At 40.1% G+C, this 24,612-nt stretch overlaps 1 protein-coding gene across 7 annotated transcripts in view; it reads right to left on the reverse strand.

Moving 5' to 3' along the window:
* ano10a (anoctamin 10a) overlaps positions 1-24,612 on the reverse strand; it is a 73,758-nt gene that overhangs the window by 35,381 nt on the left and 13,765 nt on the right. For 3 of the 7 annotated variants that reach the window (XM_086079061.1, XM_086079058.1, XM_086079057.1), the window contains 6 exons: positions 23,829-24,026; positions 13,079-13,213; positions 6,969-7,088; positions 6,250-6,434; positions 5,634-6,018; positions 1-35 (listed from right to left, as the gene is read on the reverse strand). The exon at positions 1-35 is cut by the window's left edge and continues 21 nt beyond it. In XM_086079061.1, the coding sequence (XP_085935187.1) occupies positions 1-35; positions 5,634-6,018; positions 6,250-6,434; positions 6,969-7,088; positions 13,079-13,213; positions 23,829-23,877 (909 nt within the window). In that variant the 5' untranslated portion in view covers positions 23,878-24,026. Of the gene's footprint in view, positions 36-5,633; positions 6,019-6,249; positions 6,435-6,968; positions 7,089-13,078; positions 13,214-13,290; positions 13,393-23,828; positions 24,027-24,612 lie in introns of those variants that run through there. The other 4 variants (XM_086079062.1, XM_086079060.1, XM_086079063.1 and 1 more) reach the window with 4 other exon arrangements.

Genomic DNA, 24,612 nt, shown 5'->3' on the forward strand with positions numbered 1-24,612 from the left:
GTGATTCTGATATGAAGACTCAAGCCTGTGGTTTTCTGAGGGGAAAAACATGGAAGACATTTTAATAACTCATTAACTGACAAATGTATCACTTCTGTTTAAATCACATTTTATACCATTATAGCTTTAAAAGAGTTGTCGGCAACATAGGCATACACAGAGCAAAACTTTCTCAAGCAATTAAAATGCAGGCAAACCCTGATTTTCTTACTTAAAATATGTTATTACTTTTGTCCTTAGGGATGTAATGATATCTAAAGCAGGGAGCTCCCCGTTCGCCAAATCGCCAATGACGAGGTGAAATGGAGCGGCGAGGTAAATATTTCCCAGATTGGCGCGGCAACTTTGTCAAAATTGCACTTTAGTAACCTGGCTACCATGACCAAGCATAAATGTCAATTTGCAAAAACAGACAAACAGACAAACAAACACACACACACACAAACATGTCCGTACACAAATTGCATACAGTAATACCTAGGGATTCAACGATAACCAAACATCACGATACGATATTATCACGATATTAAGCTCACGATAAGATTGTCACGATATTGTGGAGAGGTTGGCGATATTAAAAAAAGGTTGCTACTGTAAAAAATGTAGCTCATACGAGAAAGAAAGAAAGTACAATATTGTGCTTTCGTACATAACAGCAATGCATGTTAACAACCTACAATCTCTAATTATATCTCTATTGAGGCACTTACTTGCTAATGCATGCACATATTGAGTTCAGTGTTTCCTCTAGGATTTTTTTTAGCAGCTGGGGCAGGCCAACTTTAGGGTGTGAAAAATACATAGATATTTTTTTTCACGTCGTGCCCGGAGTGGTGGGCCCAACAGAAATTAATTCTTCAAGGAAGGTGGTGTCTGCAGGGCTCTACACTAACTTTTAAACTAACTTTTTCAGTTGGTTGCACTGCACGGGATTTGGTCGAACCATTTTTGGGGGAGATGTAGCATGACCATATTTGCTGATGTACAGTCGCCTCAATTTGCTTACTGTAGGTTAATATGACGTAAAGATTGGCAATGACTCAAAATACATTTGCAAGATATTATTTTACTGTTAAAACAACCGTTTGCAACAAGCAGCGGCTGGCAAAACCAGTCATTTATATAACTTTAAAAGAAAACATTAAGGGGAAAAAAAGTTTTTCTTTTATGTGAACATTGTTTTGTTCAACACAAGAGGACCCAGCTCTTTTAGTAAGGCCTCCCAACTATCTAACCTTGCTCTCGCAAGATGTATTCTCGCGGTATTTGTGAGTTCACAAACTCCCAAGAATCCATAATGTACCGCTCCCATTGATTTCCCCCGATATTAACCACTGGTTCAGACCAATCACAGGGCGACATTGTATTTGGGGGCGGGATATGCAGGTGTGACAAAAACAAGAAACGCAAAGCCGTGGGAAAAAACAAATCAAACATGGCGACACCAGTGGACGAATGTGTGGACGCTGCAATTAATTCTGTTCTTGCTGAATTAGTCTATTGTATCCGCATATCAAGATTGCAAAACCGACAACATAAACTCAACGCCATGATATCAGCTAGTCACAACAGTCGTATATCGGTGACGTCATTTTCATCCTTTGTCGTGATTGGTCGAAACAAAAGTTAGGTAGACGTGCACACAATTCTGCTTTGTCCAATCAGCTCGAAGTGTTGTACAGCATGCCCTGCCTTTCCCGAGCAAATCAACGCAGAGCAATCCCAGACTGATATTGATATAACTCCCTCAAGTAAAGCACAAATCAATCTGGCTATTGCCAGGCTATAAACTATCTTCCCCTTGGGAAAACCACACATTGTCTTTAAAGCATACAGTATATTAGTTCCCCCCCTTCCCCGCCCACCTGCAATACATAAATATATAAATATTGCAAATTAAGCTTTACACACAGATTAACACCCGTTAAGGAAGCAAAAATTAAATAAAACATTAACACAACAAACGATAGAAAAATAAATTTGTGTTGCTATGGTTCATTCACATAATAGTTAATTATTTCCTACTGCATGTATTGTATTCAGCAGTATTTTTTCAAGTTCATAAACAACTTGTTCTGTAAATAGTTTATTTACTATTGTCAAGTCAAGTCATCTTTATTTATATAGCGCATTGATAAAAAAAAAAGTGAATCTCAATTCTCAGACTGTTCTGTAAATATTTATTCATACACATACACAAAGTTTATAAAAACTTTTTGGGAAAAATAGTGAAAAGCATCAATTTGAATCTTTATTAGGCTGTTTTGTCAATAGTTTTCAAATAAAACATATAGAAACTTTTGATCAATCCATATCAATTTCAAACTAAATTTAGTTTTTTGTTTTTCTCAATTTTGTACAAAAAGAATACAGTATTGTATTGATGTAAGCCCCACCCATTTTTGTTAAGCCACGCCTTACATCCAGTTAAACCATGCCCGCTTCTGGTTTATGCCATGTCCACTCCAAATACAGATACGGATCATTTAGATTGTCGAACAGATACAGATACAGATAGTGCTGTACTCGCTCATCCCAAGTCGACTGTAACAACGAGTCGAGTTAGAAGAGACGCCACCGTGCGCTTCGAGAGTCCATTTAAAAATAAAAACCAACCCTTTTGCATTGACGTCCATGTATTAGTTGGTAGCCATTTATTTGGGTTGGCCTTCAGCAGGCAGTGTGTTTTGGCTATCTTGACTCGTCCTTGCACTTGCGCTGAACGAGTTATGGCTCAATGAGCCGTTGCACTACTAATTAAAATGTGCACTCTCGCCCAGCAAACCGCATTTGTGGTAATTGTAAATTGGTCGCAGTGTCGAGCCCTACTGTCTGGTCGGCTTTTTCACCATCCATCCGGTGTAACACTGCATGGCTGCATGCCTCTCCAGCCCCCAACTGCTTTAATTGGAAATTTGAAGTAGCGGCGGCTACGATTTAGGAATGGCGGGTAGCCGCCGCTAAATGAATAGAACGGAAATGCTGGAGTTCTCCATATATTGACTTTGTTCACAAGCATATTACGTTTCTCTTCATCTGACCATTAGCGTGGATTTTAAACATAGAAGGGCCAAAACATGCCTTATGAAAATTAAACTGCACTAAAAAACTAGCCACCAGAGGGTTCTAGAAATGCACAAATGGAAATCAACCTGACTTTTTTAACACGTGATGCTTTTAATACAGGCACTACAGGTATAGAAGTAGCCAAATAAAAACAATTAAATTAAGTAACCTTTTTAAAGGTATAGTCTGAAAGATTTGATTTGGCCAGTCCGGGATGTTTCTGGGCGGGGATTCAACGTTTTCCTTCCAGCCAAGCCGCAGAGGCAAGATACTTCTCGTAACATATTCAATTTTCGCTGTGCAAACGCTGGCTTCTGATTGGTGGACTGTTTCCGTGGACTTGTTAGGACTTTGAGTCCTGTGTATTGCAAGCTTATTTTAGTTATCGAAAATTAACAAAAAACTCAAATTAAAAAAACAATTTCATTAACAAAATAAAATAAAAACAAAATAATTATTCATTTATTTTTAAACGAAAACTAACTGAAACTCATTGTACGTTTACAAAACTAACTAACTATTATCATAGCAAAAATGCCCTTCGTTTTAGTCTTTGGCAATTCATTTAATACATGAGCCTTTGGGGATAATTTTAAATGTGATTTTAAGTATATTTATTTAGATATTGACCACAATAAAGAAAGTGTGCCACATAGAAGTGATGCTGTCTAGCATCAGCCAATAGAAAAGCACTTTCAGAATATATCGCTCCTAGGCGACTAATTTGCCTGCTTGATTTTTGGTTACAATGGCTCAGCTCGCCTGCTTTTTTATTTAACTCAGCCGAAATGCAATGCTAGGTAAGAAATATGTTACTTTTTTCATTTTACCATGCTGTTTATTTAAATATTGTGCACAAGCAATACACATTTAAATAAAACAACAACAAAAACCAAAAACTAATACGGCACTAACTAAAACTAAATTAAAACCAAGTTGTTGTTTTTTAACTAAAACTAATAAAAAGTAGCAAGAACCACCCTGAAAACTAATTAAAACGAACTAAATATAAAAAAAAAATTTTTAAACAAAATAAAAACTAACTAAAATGAAAATTCCAAAACTAATAACCCCGGTGTCTTGTCTTGCTATGCAAATTCAGCTGTGTGAACCCCCGCTCCTGATTGCTGGGTCTTTTCACCCTCGTTCCTGATTCGCTGTTGTCCTCGGCTCCCTTGAGCATCAGTTTTGAATGCGGTGTTTACAAACAGCAACAGAAAAACGTCAGAAAATACCTTTACATTTCTTTTTATGCTTCCATTACACAGATAATCTCATCTGATATAAGATGAAGATGAGGGGGGAAATCACACAAAATAGCCAGACAACATTGTGTCGGCACCACATACAGGTATGCTGACGTGAGGGAACTGTCTCGCCTAATGGAATGAGAAGCGACACTCAACATAAGCTCAGGAGAAATCTGGGGCCACAAAGTGATCAATGAGTCACATTAGCCCTATTTTTTTTCTTCTTTTAATCTCGTTTCATACATAACTTGGTGCTACAGATGTTTTGTGCACAATAATTTCACATTCAAACACCATTGTTTCGTAACTGTAATACATAATAAGGAAGTAGAGGGTGAGACGTGTGCAACCAAACATGCGGAACAAAATTACATTTTAAGCAGAAAGGTTCATTAATTTATACCAAGACAAGGCCACCACAATATCAAGTCAATGTCATCAGGTGGACCAGACATTATAGGCAGCAGGCCATTTTGGCCAACGGGCCACTTATTGCCGACCTCTGCTTTAAGTAGTCCACTCACTGTTATTAATCGTGTTTCCATCCAATTGTTTTAAATTTTTTAAGCAAATTCATATGTAAAACAGAAATGCGACTTATGCCTGTTTCCATCTGTTCTTCTTTTGCGAAATATTGAGAGGGGACTACGCCGCTGTAGGTGGCGGTATACATCAGAGATGTGATCAACCAGTAATTTAAACGAAGAAGAACAAGAAGTGACTGCTCCGTGTGATGACGTCATACAACTTTGCTTTTGTAATTCTTGATAAACCGTAGCGTTTTTTTGCTGTTTTCCATCTAAAATAGCATTAATATTCGCTTCTTTATTTAAGTCCCAAAATATTTCTGTTTCATCATACCCACAAACATACCTTAGTTTATCATCCGCCATTGCTTTGGGACTACAAACGTACGTGTGACCTACGTGTATCTGGTCTTGTCAGTGTTTATTCGCCAAACCTCTTTCCATAGCCAAAATTAGCATTTTCCTTTTTTTGATACGCTTCAAAATCCATCCCCTCCAAGCGTAAAAACTTTATTTGCGAAATTTGGGCCCTTTTTTGGATTTATAGCATTTCCATTCAGTTTTATTTTCACATTTGTGAAAATTTGAATAAAAATGGGAGGATGGAAACCCAACTATTTTTGTCACAATAAACTATATGTGATAAAATAAATAAAGAAGATCAAAAGACAGATGAAAGAAATAGGACAACCTTATGTAGCAATTTGGTATTTGTGGAATTTGTAGCAATAAAGGCAAAATAATCAAACTCTTGTCCAAACATATAATTAATTATTTGACAATAACTTACCCCACTCTGTGAGGAACTCAGCAGCATATCTGTAGATGAGATTCATAACCTCTATAACCACAGCATAGATAACACCTGGAATGAACAATAGTATTTTTGTCCAAAAAGTAGGCTCCCTCTCATGTAGCATAAGAGCCCATCCTTCCATCTGAAAGTAGATCATCATGACATAGAGGGAAATGTAGAGACAGAACAGGACAAAGGGGAGGGACACAAGGTAGATACGGAGCTGCCGCGTGAAGTTGGGGTACAGAGGCTCTTCTCGTCCTGTCACTGGATTAAACCCAAGAATACCATGGAAACCAGGCCGTGGTTCTTCAAACACTTTCTTTCTGCTTAGTGTGCCCCAGTGATAGGCTAGAGAGGCACTGCACCGCTTCCATAACTAGAGGAGGAAATGTTCAACTAATCATTCAGTAGTCAATAATATAATCATATTATGTGATCACGTCACAATGTAATAGGCCTACTTCACATTATATTAAAAAATACTATTTTGTCATCAGCCTCAAATGCAGACCAGAATTCTTTACACCAAATCACAGCAGTTATTTCAACTTAATCCTAATGTGATAAATTTCAACTAAAGAAAGGCAAATTGAAAATGCTTCCTTACCTCAAAGATAACAGTGCACCAGATAAGATTGAAAGCAGCGAAGAAAACATATTTGTCATAATTTTCCCAGTCAAACTGACAATAGAGCAACCCCATTAGGGCCAGAGGCACAAGGGCCATTGTAAAGTACTCCAGGAAGCCAAAGTAGAGAGCCAGACTCTCCCCATAGTAGTGTCTAATGTCATCTGAAAGTAAGATATGAATTAGATTAACCAAACTGAAAATTAAAAAAGTCTACACACACTTAAAAAGTAAAAGGTGCTTATTTCTCAAGAATATCAAAGATTTTTTTTTGCTAAAATTGAGGAGGGGAATTATACAATTTGTGCACTTTATGCTTGCAGTTTGTGCTTTGGGATTGTGTATTCACGTCCAATCCGTCCCAATCCAGTTTTTTTCACTTATAATCCGATATGACAGGCTTATTTTAGTTGTATTATTATTTCAATATAAAATAAGTGCAAAAAATATGGAGTCACTGATCAATGTTACAACAACATTTTTACTCTGAATATTCACTAGAATGCGCGATATGAAGTGCAAAATGGCACAATTTTTTTCCGGAAAGGGGTACCTGACAACTCCCCCCCACCCCTCAACGGAGTTCACCCACCCAAGAATATTTCAAATCTGTGGGAAACACTGAATATTTGTTAAAAGGGGCTCCTCTACTAATATATTTATTATATCCTGTAATTTATTGTTTTTCTCTTACTTACCTAGAGGCTGGAGGGATGCCTTGACCTTTTTGTACCACTTAAAAGAAAGCCTCTTCAGTTCCTCTCTGTCATGGAGTGGAAACATTTGGATGAGTATTCTTTTGGATTGCAGTCTACGTACTGAAATGAGGAGAGGAAAAATTGCATTCATCAAACTTTCAATTGCCATATTCTAACCATAAAAAAACTGCTTTGTTGCCAACATCTTTTGTAATGCATGCTAATTTGGTCACATTGTTTTCCCTATCAAAAGGGTTCAGAGTAGTGGTTCTTAACCTAGGTTCGGTTGAACCCCGGGGGTTTGGTGAGTCAGTCTCAGTGGTTTGGGACGGAGGTGAAGACACACACCCCGATTCAAACGATTTGTGGTAATATGCCCCGCTTGGCCATTATTGGATGCAGGTAAGAACGATACGTGCTGCAGGGAAATTGGTGCGCTCAGTAGTCAACTTATGGCTGTTGTGATGGTATGTCATGTGATTTATTTTATTGTTATCCCTTCATAATAACTATCAATCAATCCAGCCATCCTGTCAAGCAATCAGGAGGGTAAACCTGGATGCTCAAAAAAAAAAAAAAGCCTGGATTGACGCACAGGGCGTTGGAGTGAGCGCTGCCAGGGTCCAAACTGTGGTCGCTGGGGGGTCACAGAAAAATTTGTCGGCGACTTAGTGCCACCGAGATGGGACGAAACACCCCCAAAAAAATTGGGAAAAAAGGAGAGCAGAAAGTCTGTCTGGCAGGTGGTGCGTGCCGGGGCTTGGAGCACAGCGGCGGTTCAGTGCGATCGCCAAGTCCGAGACACTTGGTCGATTTTGTCAGTTCTGGGCCAGACGAAGCGAAAAAGGAGGAAAAAGGTGAATCAGGAACGAGAGGGCCGGAACAAGAGCGCTGAACGCGGTTCGCGCCGGCTGTTTTAAAGTTGCGGGGCGTGTCCGTCCCTTTTTTGTCTCAACTCAAGTCAGAGACATTTTAACTCCAAATTATCAAATAATTAATCATTAAAAATTTAATTTGGTCAGGCTGGCAAGTCAAGTTCTTCCAAGCAAAACACATTATCGTTACACATATCGACTAATAACGTATCATGAGATCATTTTGTTCTTTCTTGAGTAACTAAATAATCTCTGGGTTTACAATCATCATTCCTGTGGAAATACATATGAAATTCTTCTTCATAGACATAACAAGACGTGAAACATTCAGTTGTGCGTAAGTTCACTTGTATGTGATGAATTTCTTATGTGAAATGATACGATTACTTGGTGGTGTGTAGTTTTTTTTTTGTGAGGGCAGTTCCGGTCGTGACCACTTGGAGGCACTCTGGTTATGTGTAACCTCCAAGAAGGCTGGAATGCACTGACCAGGATTCCAAAGGACCTTTGGCCCATATGTTTTTTTGACTTTGATAAGACAAAGTTTGCAGACTGCTGGTCTGGGATGTCAGCAGGGGTGAAGATTATGCTTTCCGATAAAATACTTTGCTGCCATAAACTCGTGGTTCTGGCTGGTGACAAACAAACATTCACATCCTGGTGAGATGGTCTGTGGTTGACTCTTTTGGATTGTCTCTTGGTTTAGGGGGTGGAAAAAGGAGGAGAAACAGAGCTCACCAACCCTAGTTTGACTGAACGCATATTTCCAAGAGTGAAATGTTAAGGAAAGGAAGAGGGGTAAAAAAATTGAGGGTGACTGGTCTATAATTGTTACATATACTTCTCTGTAAACTTCCTTTGTCCTCCGGCCATTGAAGTGATTAAATAAAGGCAATTTTGCACGCTAAGTTTATTGTTGTAAGTCGCATCTATAGGGGAGAGCGGCGTACGTAGCGCCAATTTTTACTGAAAGTGTCTTTTATGCAAGGGGATTTCAGGAATGCCTTCAACTAAATTCTGTTCATATAGTTTAGGATGTTGTGCATCACTGCGAGCAATCACTTTGGATCTTATATAAACAGTTTGAGAAATATAGCTTTTGCTTTTGTGGCACAGCTTGCCCCCCGAGTGTGGGGTAGTTTGTGCCATTAGCCAGAATTCAGTGGGGTAAATTGTGCCATTAATAACTGAAGTAAAAAAAGATCACTTTAATCTCACAAGCGATAATGCTATATAAAAGGAAGAGAAATTCAATGCAAAACGTTTGATTAGCAGGTTTCAGAGGCCTTTTCGCCTTTCATTCTTTTTGTTTTCCTGTTTAACCTTTTTATCTTCTCTTTCTTTGTGAGCCTTTTCCAACATCTTCTCAGGTGTGTAAGTCGCAATTCTTGTTTTCACTTTTTTTTTTACAATTCTGTTCTTTCTTTCTGTGGATTTTGGCAAGGGAAAAATAACTTCTATAGACACATAACCCAAGTGAGCAGAACAACAAGATTTGTCACTTGGTGAGTGCTCAGTAGGGTAAGACTGAGCCTATTATTTTTTTCTTATCCTTATATTTTTTTATGGCCACCCTGCAGATTTGTATCTCCTTTACAACCTGACGTATGGTCTTCCTGTCACTGCTCTTTCCATCTCCTCAAAGGTAACTGGTGGCATGATTAATTAAAAATAATAATTTTAATAAATTAAAAAAATTAAGAATGGCACATACATTTAGTGCTCAAATGTAATAATACAGTTTCCAACATCAATAAAATACAATAAAGCAATATAGAGTAATATAAGTAATATAAGAGTTGCGGGTGCTGGGGGCGGGTGCGCCTCCTGTCCCCGCCGGGTTGGGAGAGGCCCCACTGGTCGCTCCTCTTAACTCACTCCACTAGTTTTGCGCAATACACTTTGTAAATAGAAACACAGGGCACATAACACACTCGTTGGAGGGGTGGGGTAGGTTGGAGACACCGTCTTCGCCCTGCAGCTCCCCTCCAATTTTAATGCACTCCACAACTAGGAGGGGCGGGTGAGTTGGGATGGGGAGCCATCGCTTGGGGTAGACTGCAGTATTAAGCAGTGCTGCGGGTCCCCCATCTGTTCCCCCGCCTCGCCACCATGCCCCCCTATTTTTTTTTTTAATGCACCACATACACTCACCAACACATCTCTGGGAAGCAGGTGGATTGGAGTGGGGGGATATAATTTCCCTCTGCTCCATCTCATCTGCTCCAAATTAAAAACAATTAGGGGGGACCGGGGGATGCGGGCCGGTGGAGTGCCGGGTGGGCCTGCCGTGCCCCGTTCTACTGCGTTGGGCTGGGGGCGCGTGCCGTGTTGCGGTGGGGGGCGCTCCAGGCTCCTGGGTTTGCTCTCCGACCGGTGGCCCTCGCGGGGCAAGGGGGTTGGGCGCCCTGGTGCTGCCGGGGCCTGAGGGGTTGTGCTTGTCCTGTCTTGGCCGGAGTCGACAACTCCCCTGTTTGGTGGAGGTTTTTCATGCATGCCAGATCCACCACACCAGCATCTACCGAAATTCAAACACAATCTGCTTCTTCCTCTGGTCGCTGAATTGGTGGAGGCTGATCTCACTCTGCTTCATCTATCCATCCTTCCTTCCTTTAGTCTTTCCTTTGGTCTCTTGAGGTCTCTCTAATTTGTTGGAATTTATATGCTTCTGGGGTTGGTGAAAGATTCTGGTTAGTAACCCTGTGTGTAGTAGGTGGTGTCTGGTCGGTGCTGGATTTCTCTTTTCTTTGATCACTCCTCGGGTCTCCTGACAACTTCACGACTTTCGGGATTCTGAAGTATTCAGTTTAGGTGAAGGGTATGTGATTGTTAATAAGTTTCAGGTGAATTATTGAGTACAAACTCACACGCACGCACATATGCACACACATATGCACACAAAAAAGAAAAAGAGAGAGCAATGATGACGACATGTTGAGGGAGGCGAGTAGTTGATAAATCAATGGAATAATCGATAGGCAACTTGATTTTTAAAAAAGTCGTGAGTGACAGCACTAAAATAAACATGCACATAATCAAAACCTGATTGTATACTGTCTGTGGGTTAACTTTAATTAGGATTTGTATGCCAGGAAAAGATGGCGTCGGGTACGGTACATAGCAGTTTAGGAAATATCTCAGAATAGTGCAGGGAATATCTCATTAAAATTTTTCAAAAGTCTGTCCCTCAGATGTTGTAAGGCCAGTTCCAAAGTTAGTACTTTTACCTGAAAATTATTCATAAATGGCGTGATAATAAATTCTCATATTAGACACTAGGGGTGTTCCATATCAGACCTTCTACAATATTACTGGTGTATTTTTTTGAGTGATGAAAATTTTAAATATCGGGAAATTGACGTGATGACATAATGCGTAACATCATACGTCTTTGTGTCTATTTGTACGTACATGCGTCGCTCGCTGCATAAAAACAAGTGTCGGAGCGTGTGAGGCTGTGAGCTGCGGCCAGTTCTGTCTGCTACCTTCATCGTGTGGAGGCTGTTTAGTTACAAGAGGTCAGATATGATGCAAAAAATAAATTTTTTGCAAATTGTGCAGGACAACTGTTGTCGTTTAAGTTAAGAGGATGCGCAGGCTAAAGACAAGTGAGGAGGACATGTGAAACAGATTGTGTTGTTTGGCGTGAACAAAAGTTCATTACTGGAACACTCTTGATTAGACACACTCCTTATGAAAAACAAAAAACAGACGGTGGTTGGATAATACTGAAGCCGTCGCATATTGTTTGGCCAAGAGAAACAATCTGCAGTGGTTATTTTACTGTGACCGGTAACTCGCCTCATAGTTTACGTGACTTTGTGATGCTAACCGGCCACTAAGCTAACGTGCTCCGACAAGACGGCGAGCGCGTTGCTGTTGCGCAGCGGTGTAAACATGCAAATTTGCGTTATTCATACCCGCTAGTAATGTCTACAAGCAATCACGGCATTTTGTCGCTCCTCTTATTGACCAATCAGAGACATTCACGGCAAAATATCGCTCAAAAGAGGGTTGCCGGTTACGGCAAAATATCACTGCCTAAAACAATCGCAGGGAGAAAAAAAAATTCAACAATACAGTTGCCTTCCCTGCGATGTACAGAGCATGATGCCGCAGACTGGCTGCTATTGTAGCTTCTTCTTTTTTTTTGCCTCTACAACATTAGGCTCAACCAAACAGGAGAAAATAATGGACTTTATTGACTCATGCAATTTGCCACTGAAGGTTTTTTTTTGTTTTGTATTTACTAAGTAAATGTGCTTTATGTGCTTTCAGCAGTTATGTTACTATTAGACCTCACAGGGTAAACAGTAAACACTACCTGGCCTGTTTTTATTTCCCTTTCATTCTTTTACGGTTGCTATATTTGCGCTTTGCTTACATTTCAATTGTGGAAAAAAGGTGGCTTAAATATTGTGCTGCAATAAACATTCTATTAATCCAAAGCACCAATCACAAATCTATTGTTTAGTAATTATTACCAATATCATCAAAAATATTATCACCGCAAATTTCTTTGATATATCGTGATATAATTTTTAGGCCATATCACCCACCCCTATTAGACACAATGTTTTAATATGTTACCACTGGTGTTGGCCAGCTGTTAAATCATGTATGATCAATTTGGGAGGTTATTAATCATTGCATGACTGGTAAGTTGTGAGTGTAAGTGGCCAGGTACATCCGAGTTGCCTGTGTGCCCCGGAAATAGCATATAGTGTAGTCCCACGCCAACTGGTCACATGTTGTTTTACCACACACAGGCAGGGAGTGCCAAAGTTGCCAGGGAGCAAGGAAATTACAGGCGCGTTAAGAGAGCAGAATGTAAACGAGTATGTTTATCTTTTGTATTGGTGAATATTGTGTTTATGTGCACTTTTTTATTGTTGAGTATAGTTGATGTAACGTCGGATACTAGATGCGCGGCTGCTATTCTGGGGCAATCAGTGGAAACTTGTACACTTGGTGGGCAAACCTAGGTATAGGTCAGTTGGTGGCGTATGTGATTTGTGTTCACTGTTTGCAATGTAGTTTTATTGAATGTGACATTTGATATGATGTTTTTGTATATGTTTTAGTTTCACAGTGCTCAAGAAAGAATAAAGATTTGCACCTGTTGAACGCAATGCCGCTTCTTTATTGAACGCCAAGGGCTGCAACAGTATTACTTATTTGTATACAATTGTTGAAATAAATTTTGTATAGGATTGGTACTTGATATAGACTCACTGATAGATTTCCCGGGGTACAGTTTAGCTTGTGTGTATCCTGGGACATGAGTTTCATCTTTAGCTCGTAAAGTCTCCAACTCATGTTTAATGATGTACTGGCACTCCGCCATGCTGAGAAAACCATCGCCATCCCCTAAAAAAGAAAATGGTCAGAGGCAAGTTAAAGGGATAGTTCGGGTTTTTGGACATTAATCTGCATGGCATCCTCACCTAAATTGGTGTGCAATCAGCACTGACTTACCCGCTGACAGCGTCCTGTGACCCGAGAACCGGTGCGGTTTTGGTTGAGATGAAAGTAGTCCAGCAAGTTGGCTGCGGTCACAGAAATACAGCGTTTTTCTTCTAAAAACAATTTGTGTTCAAAAGAGTGATAGATTTACATCACAAAACTGCACATTAGAACAAAGTCAGACTCCATTACCGCCGGGCTCAATTTTTCTGTTCGTATCACTGCGCGGCGACACTGCATCCAGCTGAAAGACGCGCACAAACCAAGTTGTTTGGAAGTGTTTACCTGATGCAAGAAAACTAATGGAGAACGAGAGCAAATAGTATATAACGTTACAACGTTACGATTGTACAAACTTTATAAGCTTGTATAACTAAGGCGTGTTGTGTGTTCCTGTGTTGCACATTCTTCGTTTTGTATTCTAGTTTCCGAGTGTTATGGAACACATCGCACGTCTCGCAGTGGAAAATTTGGAAAGGTATTGAAGTGAATCAATTTAACTCTTTGACTGCCAGACGTTTTCAGAAAAGGGATGCTGTCAGTGCCAGCCGATTTAAGCATTTTGACTGATCTTTCAAGGTCCACAGAAAATGTTCTGTTTGGACTATGGAAACACACATACTACCAAATGAAAGATTCATTAGAAAAAAAAAGTTTGTTTCTACCTTTTTCCGTTCTTTAGTAATTAATCAACAATAGAAAATGGTTAGTTTCATCCGAATGCGCTTGTTTTGGACCAAAATATGGAGAAATCAAGCTTTTAGTGAAACTTTAGTGAATTTTTACACTTCTTTTTGTCCATGAATGATGCCACAAACTAAATAGTGCTTTACTTCTATAAAACACTACCACCAAGAATGAAAAAGTGTTTTTTGATAGCAAAATACGTTTATTTACATTCAACAGTGTAACAATTTGACAACAATTTGGCAAACTATTTACAAATGTGTGCAACTGTGGTGCTATTTACAATTATGTGGATGTTTCAACGACAGTTTTACTTTTTGTGTAACACTCCCCTGCGTGCAAGGAGACGCAACATGATTTGCACAACAGATTAGTTTCACTGCGATTGCCTCTTCGCGTGCAGAAGCTACACTTTCTTGCAGGCCGTTTTTTCCGGGGAATAGCAAGTATATACTGCAGTGTGTGTTGCCATGAAGTCTAATATCAGGATCATGTTACGGTTGCGTTACGGTGGTGTTACGTCTGGCTTCCTCATGTCCTTCAGTTGCTATACCGGGTGGTAAGAGATGTTCTGATCCATCTTATCCACTCCATTCATGGTGGCATCGTAGTCCAGAACCAGTGTCTTCTCCGTGATCAGACTGTACCCGCTCCTCCGATGAATATGCATTGGACTCGGGGTACTCTTCATTGTCCGACCAAATGTCCACTTGTGCAGCTCCGGCGTTAGCAGCGCTAGCCGGTGAGGCTTTATGACGTGAGAATAAAGGCCGCGTCCAACTGTGGCGTCCAACTGTGGCGTCAACCTCGGGATTCACCATCATCATCAATGTGCATTGGTCGATGCTTTTCGACAACTCTCCATCGCCCGATCGAATCTCCGCTTGTGCAGAAGTACCCGGTCGGTTGTGCTGCGTGTTTTCCGGCGTTAGCAGCGCTAGCCGGTGAGGCTTACTACGTGATCATAACGGTCGCGTCAAGGCTTCCAACTTTGGCGTCAAGCTCGGAGTCATCATCATCGTCGACATCAATGCGCTTTTTAGTATTGATCGATGCTTTCCGTCTTTGAAAAAAATGCTCAAGCGTGAGCTGCTTGCAACCGGTCGCCATTGTTGCATCATCAGCCATTGTCTCCTCAACACTCTAGCTCCGCCTCACGTCTTCTACTGACGCCCACGGTGGGCGGCCCACCCAATCTTGTGCAAAGAGAGTCATCGCTGCCATCTAGGGGCCAAAACGAGTCATTAAACTAACTAGATCTGCTTGATACTTGATACACAGCTGCCCAAGGCTTTCCTCCACCCGTTTCCCAAAAAAAACAAAAAAAAAACATAGTGAACGTCTTTTAACGTCCTCGGCGCCCCTCCGTAGGTTTTTACTAAACGTTTTATAACGTTTATGGCGGTCAAAGAGTTAATTATAACTGTTTGATTTAGTTATAACTATTTAGAATTGGACATAACTGCTTTAATTTACTCAGTATGGCTCTGTGTGGGAATTTAAATTGATGTGAGGGGGTGAAGCGAATGTGTTAATTAGATTCCTTTGTAATTTACAACCGGTTGAGCAGGGGGGGTTAGTGCCATCCCTTCTGGTTCTGAAAACAACGTTAATCTTTATCTTGTGACTGCGTGGGGGTTTGGGACAGCAGGAGAAGAAGAAGAAGGAGGAGCATTTGGCGATGTGTATTGATGTATCATGTGACTGTCTGAGACGGAGAAGGATGGCTGAGGAGAGGGAGGAACGGCTGAGGATTAGTGGAAGAAGACGGGGAGGGGTTTTTAGGATCACTGAAGGATATTAGTGACTTGCTCGTGGGAGGAGCGTTACAGATGGGGTAGAACATGGTGGCGCTTGGCTGCACCCTCCTCTGTCCATAAGCTTATGAAAATAAATCCTGATTTCACCGATCTCATTGTCTGATTTTGATAATCAACATTATGAACACGGGAAAACAAAGAACCGTTTTCTAACAGATGGTGACCCACGACGTTCGCCGTTTCACGACGTCCGCCGTTCCACGACGTCCGCCGTTCCACGACGTCCGCCGTTCCACGACGTCCGCCGTTCCACGACGTCCGCCGTTCGACGTTACCGGTTGCTGAGTTTTGGACCGACAGGACTTCTGGCGCCAAAATTAATTGTACGGTAAGAGGACAAATTATCCTCGTTAAAAATTCATTCCTGTCTGTCGAAAACTCTGCGACGGTTTTCGTCTTATAAATTTAACTGAATTGTACATGAGATCTGAGTGTACAGGTATTGGTATTGTTTAAATTATGAGTTTGTTTTGTTCCGTTGTGGAATTTCAGCGGCACAAGGTCCTTGTGTTTGGCTTTTACTACGACGTTGAACTGTACACGACGAGTGTGTGTCGTGGCTACCTAGGTTTAAGTATAAGGAAGTAACGTTACGATGAATTGTGCGCAGCTGAGTAAAGAGAAATAAGAGATGTGTGTACAGGTTGAAGCAGCGGTCTTTATTAAATTACGGAAAACACATGGCAAATTTGTTCTGTGAGGAATCCGAGAATTCGTAAGCCCGTGCATTTCTGAGGCAATTTGTTAAATTGAGGTGAGATGTGAAGTTGGAAGAAACTTCGACCGCTGTGAAGAAATCGGTAGATCCGGATATAAATGTTTATTTATTTTATTTTTCGCGGAAGCGATATTTCATGTTTGTCTGTAGTTATTTTATTTTTGGGGGGGAAGTATAGAGCAACGTTGCGGTATAAATATAACCTATTGAACTGTGGTACCACAAGTGAGACGCCACTGAATTAATGATAATGGTTTATACGTATTGCATATAATAATAAATGAGGGAGTGAGTAATGGAGAGTCAGTAATGGAAGGTGAATTTGACTGTAAGACTATGGTATCTGTGTGCGTCCGTCTGTGTGCAAATAATATAGAAATGTAAGGTGAATTTGACTGTAATACTGTGTGTTTTGACCCCGTGTCAGCAGTATGCATATCTGCGTCCGTGCGTGTGTGAGCAGCATTTAAGGAAGGTGCGTGACTTGAAGGGAATATTCTTTGTTATAAAATGACCAGGGTCAATTGTGTGATTGTTATGGGATTTTTTCTAGTTAGTGTGTGTGTATGTGTGCGTTTGTATGTGTCTGCAAAAGTTTGAGAAGTTGAGAAAGAATTGTTGAATAATTATATGAGAACTAAATATAAAAAGGTGGGGGCTACCCTGGTGGATTGAGATTAGAACTGGGAATGTGAGTGGATCAGAATGTATGTATGGATATTTTTATTTTTTCTCCTCAATGTCTTCAACTGTATGTTTGGTGATGTTTATGAGAGACATGGGAAAAGGCTTGTTCTAGTGTTGTCTGTTATAAAATTAATAAGAATACAAAGGAAAGGAGAGCTTGTTGTGGAGAAGAATTTATTCATTGTCTCCAGGTGTGTGTGAGAGATAAGACTGGTGTGATAATGGCGCTTGCCTTTTCGAATGGGAAAGTGATAAAACAGGTTTCCCATATTGTGTCAGGATTGTGAAGGGTGATAAGAATTTTTTTATTTTTCCCCCATTGTCTCCAATGGGGTTGGGGGGTGAGAGATAGGAATGTTGAAGAACAAGGTTTTCATATCCTGCTGTCAGAGTTTCAGGTCTAAGGACAGATCTGGGGCCACATCAATGTGCCAGAATTGAACTAAAATATGAGGCTGTAAAAATCTTATATCTTCCTCTCTTCCCCTTCTTGATTTACCACAGGCCTGGGGGATTAAGGGAGGGGGGTTTGTAATACTTTAAGAGTAGATGAGTGTGCGTGCAGGACTCCTATGATGCAGATCTGATGGTGCCAATTGGCTTCAAGCAGTGCAGAAAAGCTGTTAAGGAACAGATGTTAGAAGCAGGTGATATCCGTATTCTTTTACATAATTAGGTCCGCTTTTATAGTTGAATGAGAAGAAATAAATGTTTTTTAATTAAAAAAATTTTTTTGTTTATTTGTCCTTTTTCTTCCCTGGTAATTAGGCTTTTAAGCGAGAAAATTATTTAACCTTTGTTTTCCCTCTCTGAGTTTCATTCCAGAATCTGGTGTCCGCTCAGCCATTTTGAGGGGCATTCCCGAGATTTAGGCACAGTCCATGGAAGGAACTTCCCCATGCTGACGTTGACCGGTGGTTGTCACATCTTAAACATAATTTGAGGTGACATGCTAATGAAAAAGAGTCTAAGGTAGACAAATACGAAAATACAGAAACACTACTTGCTATGGTGTAGTTGGAAAAGAAAGAAAAAAAAGCGGGAAGTAAACTCTCTTGCTGTGATCTCATCTCCCTCTGTCAATTACAAGTGCATAATATATCAAGCAGGTACAATCATTGGGCAAGGTGTTTTCTTTGAGTGGCCCAACATGTGCTGAACGGCCTGGTCATTGGGCCCACGAATTGCAGACAGCGACCTCCTACGTCTGGATGGAGAGGCAGGGGTCAACGAACTTCACGCCACAGCAAGGACATTCCCCTGTGCCATACCGACAATATCTGCCTCTATCTGGTGCAGTTTCCACAATGATGGTGCCCTGAATCCACACGCTCAGTGACTGTTCAATGTTTTTTAACAGACTCGTTTGCATTATTTTAGTTGCGCATAACTGTCCAGTCAATCTTTTGGACAGAGATATCTCCTCTCATCACTGCTGCCCTGATGAACTTGTCCTGGAATTTACTGCTGTTTTGCCTCAAGTGACACCTCAGTGCCCGCTTTGAACATTGCCCTGAAACATGCGCCGCTGCTGACATCTACTGGGCAGAACTGGATATTGACTCCAGTTGTTGGCTCAAAGCTCTCTGGTCACCTGGGATTCGTCACCTCAGGTCTTATGATGTGGTAACTGATTGTATGCATTGCACTCTGTACTATGTCAGATAGAGAGATGTGATCTATAGCAAGGCATTTCAGGAAATTGAAAACCACATTTGTGAATTTGAAAGAGGATAATTGGTCAAATTTATTTCAATCTTAATTACTCTATTTTCCGTCACTTGATGCTTATTGGGTTTAGTCTACTAAATTTTTACCCACTTTATTTTTGGAGCACCAGCTTCTGGATTGGCACCATGGGAGTGAAACAAACAACAGCGAGTTTGAGGGTTACTTTTTGATTTTTCTCACATCACTGTTGACCATGAATCCCACTGATGTTAATCTTTGTAATGTCTCCTCTGTTGTGTTTTACATGCCCCACTACTCTGTAGAAGAGGTGGGGTTGATTAGCATTTCAGGAACAATTGACGGTTTGCTCAAAGCAGGAGTGTTGTGATATTTTCGGCTCTAATTATAATACGCTTATTTTACCCGTTGAGAAGGCAGATATTTGAAAGTTTTGTGTAATTTGTAACCTGAATTAGATTAATGTGGTCGTCTTAACTTTATTTTTCCCTGACCCAAAGTCATCACATTGCAGTGTCTAAAATTGCATCCGCTTATGCTCATTTTAATTGCATTGACCTGCAGCTCTCTCTCTTTTACATCACAATCGCCTGATTCAAAGGCTTTTGTTATTTACGACATCTGTGTCAGTTGATGGCTCCACAGGAACTCCCCTCCCGTAGTCCCTGGTGTTTGCTGATAGCCCTAATGGTACTCTTTATTTATGAGCCACAATGTCTCTGGTTTTTCCCCTCCTTGAAGCTACATCTGTTTATCTTTACTGTATCTGACAAAGGTCAAGCGGATCTTTGTCAAAAGGAGGGCAGTCGAATGGTTTGTCTGTGTGTATCAACTCCAAAGGAGGGTGTGCACACATGACAGTTCATGTTGAATTAAATGAATGTAGACGAATTAGCAGATCAAACAGCAAAAAAGGTTGTGTGGTACCGACCTACACTCCAACTAACTATAATTCCAGTCTGAATGTGATAATCCACAGGAGGTGATCAAGCTGTGACAGGAAAAAGTAAGTTCAAGAGGAGACAATAATGAAGCATATCGCCAAATGAAGGTAAATATATTATATATTCCATCTCAGAAAAAATTGAAAAATGTAATTTCTGGAGCCCAGTGTTTGCAAAAGGTATAATAATATCAATATATATAAACCTCTCCCCAGGGTGTTCACGGTCCGGCCGGACGTGATAGCTCTGGGGTCTGGTATTCTTTGATGAGTTCACTGATGTGATAAAATAAGCTTATGAAAATAAATCCTGATTTCACCGATCTCATTGTCTGATTTTGATAATCAACATTATGAACACGGGAAAACAAAGAACCGTTTTCCAACAGAAATCATCCATACATTGTTGGTAACGTGTGCTAATTCGGCTTGCAAATAAAGTTTTTTGTGTTCGGCGTTGGCTGCGGCCGACAGTAGCCGGTTATGTGAAGCCAAATAAAAATGGATAAAAATGGTAATGGAGTCTGACTTTTTTCTAATGTGCAGTTTTGTGATGCAAATGTATCACTCTTTTGAACACAAATTGTTTTTAGAAGAAAAACGTTTGATTTCCGTGACCCGAGCCAACTTGCCGGACTACTTTCGTCTCGACCAAAACCGGACCGGGTCTCGGGTCACAGGACAGTCAGCGGTAAGTCAGTGCTGATTGCACACCACTTTAGGTGAGGATGCCATACAGATTCATGTCCAAAAACCCGAACTGCCCCTTTAAGATGATGAAATTCACAAAATATATGCAAGAAAAAAAAGAAAGCCTGTGGGCATTACTAAAAGCCATACTACTTCTAATAATGGGCAGCCGTAGCCAGGCGGTTAAGATCGTCACCTGCCACTGTGAAATCTGGAATAAACAGAGAACAAGCCCTATAGAAAAATTCAGCTATATGGCCGTCTCAGATTTGACTGTTGGCCTATATGGCAGCCATTTTCCAAAAGCCATTTCTTAATATATCTGAATGTTTACTTCACCTAACAATGCTCATATAGGTGTGTAAATATGTTTTTAAGGACACTGAAACCAAAAGAACTGTGTATTGTATCTACCACAGAAAACTGTTTTTGTGTTTCATCTTGGTGTGACATATGGCCATTATCGCAAACATGTACCTGGTACCTGGTATTTTGAGGGATTATTCCAGTTATAGAGCAACGAAAATTCCATGCAGTGCTGTATAATATACAGGACAATTTGTGTTATTGGTACAGCTCATAGGACATTTTTTTTCCCTGGCCACTGGATTATTTGTTTCATTTTATTTATCAATTTTTTTTTAAATACATTTTATTGTGCCCTCTATGCAAAATGACTTTTATGAGCAAATTTAAAAATATAATTGCCAATTATTTCAAGCAATTTTAAGGACAATTAGTATAATTGGGATATATGGGTCTTTTAAAAATTTCTTTAAAATCTGTTATTGTTTTTGGGGACATTTTATCTATCATAAGTATTAATGGTATCGGCACTTGGTATCTGTGAGTACTGAAGATTTGAGTACTGTATTGGTATTGGTCTAAAAAAAAAAAAAATTAATATCGAACATCCCTAAAAAAGACCAAGGAAATTACTGTGGACTTTCGCAGGAATTTTCTTAGAATTAGACCCCTCTACATTGGCTCTGAGGTGATGGAGAGGGTGAGAAGCAGAGGTGGGAGTAAGTCATTGCTTTGCAAGTCACAAGTAAGTCTTAAGTCTTTGCCCTCAAGTCCCGAGTCAAGTCCCGAGTCAAGTCCCGAGTCAAGTCCAGAGTCAAGTCCAGAGTCAAGTCCAGAGTCAAGTCCCAAGCAATTCCTACACATTGAGTTTCAAGTCCTTTCAAGTCATTTTAACAACATCATAGTAGCATCAAAGTAGGAATCAGGGACTCAGGAAGTGAACCCAGAATGGTGCAACAGATTTCTCTGTTTGCAATGTGTTACCAATTTCATTAACTATGCAGCCAGCAACAATAATTAGCCGATTAACAACTAACATTAGCTTACTTAACGTTCTTTGTGCAACTTCAGATGTTGAACGAAGTTTGAAGTTGTTGCCTCTCCGTCAGTGATCTAATTTTGGACATACTGCAAATTCATTTCACCTGATCACAAAAGTCATGGATTGGATTGTTTAAAAATAAAAAATAAAGAAAGAAATGAAATCAGATAAATAGAACTTTGGCTTAATTTATTTTGTAAAATGCTTTTGCCCATTAAATAAAAAATCCCAGCTGCTGCCAACAGGATCGAGCAGATTCACCTTCAATGGGCACTGAGGGTTAATATTCGGATTCACTGCATGCCAGTGGGTTAATTCTATAGGTGCTGTCCCCCCCTGGCTGGGCGTGGGCGGGTCTGCCCCTCTGTTGGTGGCGGGGTGGGGGGTGTCTGGGGGCAGCAATAATTTCGTGTTGTTTTTGATCAGGGGCAAACAAAATAAGTTTAACTTATTTCAGTCCCCTTTAATTTATTTTACTTTACTATGAATATTGCTTTATATTGTATTTTTATTTTAAAAATGAATGAAATAAAATTGATTGATTGAAATTAACGCATTGACCCGAGCAGCGCAACGTTCTCCCACGGCACCTTCCTCTATAGGGAGCTGCTGAGTGAGGTGTTGCACTTTTTTTCTAAAAACATGTTCAAATTCGGCATACGATCGCATTAAGATTTTTATTTGAGAGTAAAACAACGCGGAAGCAGAGGGCGGTGTCGTGTTCTGCTTCCACGTTGCTATGATGCCGATTTGGGGCTCCATTGATGTGGTCTTTTTAGTGTAGTGGTAACTACCATATTTTCACTATAAGGCGCACTTTAAAGTCTTAAATTTTCTCAAAAATCGACGGTGCGCTTAATAGTGAGGTGCGCCTTGTGTGTGGACCAAGGTCCAAAATCTGACTGACTGTGTGGAAGGACTTCCCGCGACACATTGCTTATATACAGGAAAGGCGGGCATGACTGATGACAGACATGAGAGCACAGAAGAGTCAACTTGGTGGCGAGTTCTCCAGCCCCTCCTCTGCCTCCCCAAACAAAGATATGATTGGTCGTTACCTGTTTCCTCAGCACAGGTGATGTCATCAGTCGAGACAGCAAGTGGCAAAAGTTTTTAAATTTATTAACTCATTCACTCCCACCCATTTTCACGGAAGCAATCCCCTTTGCTCCCGGCTGTTTTAATGAATTTTGACTGATTTTGCAAGGCCCACAGAATATTGTGTTCTATTGCTATAAAAACATGGAACCTACCAAAAGAAAGATTAGAGTCTCTTCTTTCATCAGGACGAAAAAAATGTATATCTGTTTCCATTTTGCAGCAATTAGCATTAGAATATACAGCTAAGTTTCATCATTATTCACAAATCTGTTAAGAACTGTAGGTAAATCAGCTTATTTGCAACATGGCCCTGGTTGATCTTGTATACTCTGCTGCCACCTGCTGGCCGTTTTGCGATAACTACCATTGCTTCAATTGTTCTGTGCAGTTGAGAAGTTCCATCAAAGCCTTCTGTATGCTCTAGCACATAGGTGTCAAACAAAAAACTTATAAATACATCTTTGGGACACTTGGAACATTTAAGATATATATATATATATATATATATATACACACACACACACATACATATACACACGTTTTGGGGAACAAATTAGTTAAATGTTTATGAAAAATAATGAAGTTATCTTCATTATCGACAAAATATCTTCTTACTGTAAAAAAAAATGGCTCAATGAATCACGTTTCCCTTTCAAATTGGCCTTCACAGCGTGTTCTGTGGACTTTTGCCTTTTTTTTCTAATTGTTTATTACCATTCATTAGCATTGTCATATGCATTCTAAAAACGGACATGAAACCAAGCCAAAACACTAAAAACATCCTTAGTGGTAATGGTTCACAAGATACAAAATCTGAATTTACTCATCCTTGTTACCATGAAATTCTTTAAAGTTGTGGCTGTTGATGCACGTAAAACATCGCATTGATCCATCACTGAACTCCTTGAAGAGACCCAAATCTTCGGCACCAGAGAGTAGTCTTTGACAGGAGGCTGCCACAAGAAAAATGTTGGGGTTTTCTTTCTCTTTATCCACAACTTCAGAGTGCAGCCGATTCACAAGCAATTCAGCACCTGATGCAACATATAAAGCAGGATATAAATTGATTAGAAAAAAAAATGTAACATTGTCTACAGAGTATTGTCTCTGAAAAGGGATCATTCGAGCTGTTGTAGCAAAAATTAGGATTGCTCAAGGAGCGATGTATCCAACACGAAAGACTGCATTCAATTCTCTCTGTCGCCCTTATGTTTTTTTGGTTAATTTATTAAGTAAACAAATGAAAACACTTGTGTAGATCCGTCTTTGTATGAAGGCGCTACAACTTAACCAATTAGAGGTTAGCAATTTGATTCCAATACACATAAATCACGCTGATGTTTGGTATATGCAAATATATTTATTTTCTATTTCTACTAAGCAAATAAAAATTCACACACACAGGTCTACAACTACTGCAAGCTTGACTAAATAAGGACGCACAGACATAATTAATGAAGTTAAGTAGGGGAAGTAGCTATATGCTGTAATGAGTGGGTGAAATGTGCTCGGTGAACTTTTTACAGCCTATTGTAGTCTCCAATTTTGGTATGCACCAATTCTATGCAAATCAGCACCTCCAAATCAGAGACCATGGTCCTCAGTCGGAAAAAGGTGGCG

This window comes from Leptonotus elevatus, chromosome 6 (assembly GCF_054856555.1).
Source record: "Leptonotus elevatus isolate MCC_2025b chromosome 6, RoL_Lele_1.0, whole genome shotgun sequence".
Lineage (NCBI taxonomy): Eukaryota > Metazoa > Chordata > Actinopteri > Syngnathiformes > Syngnathidae > Leptonotus > Leptonotus elevatus.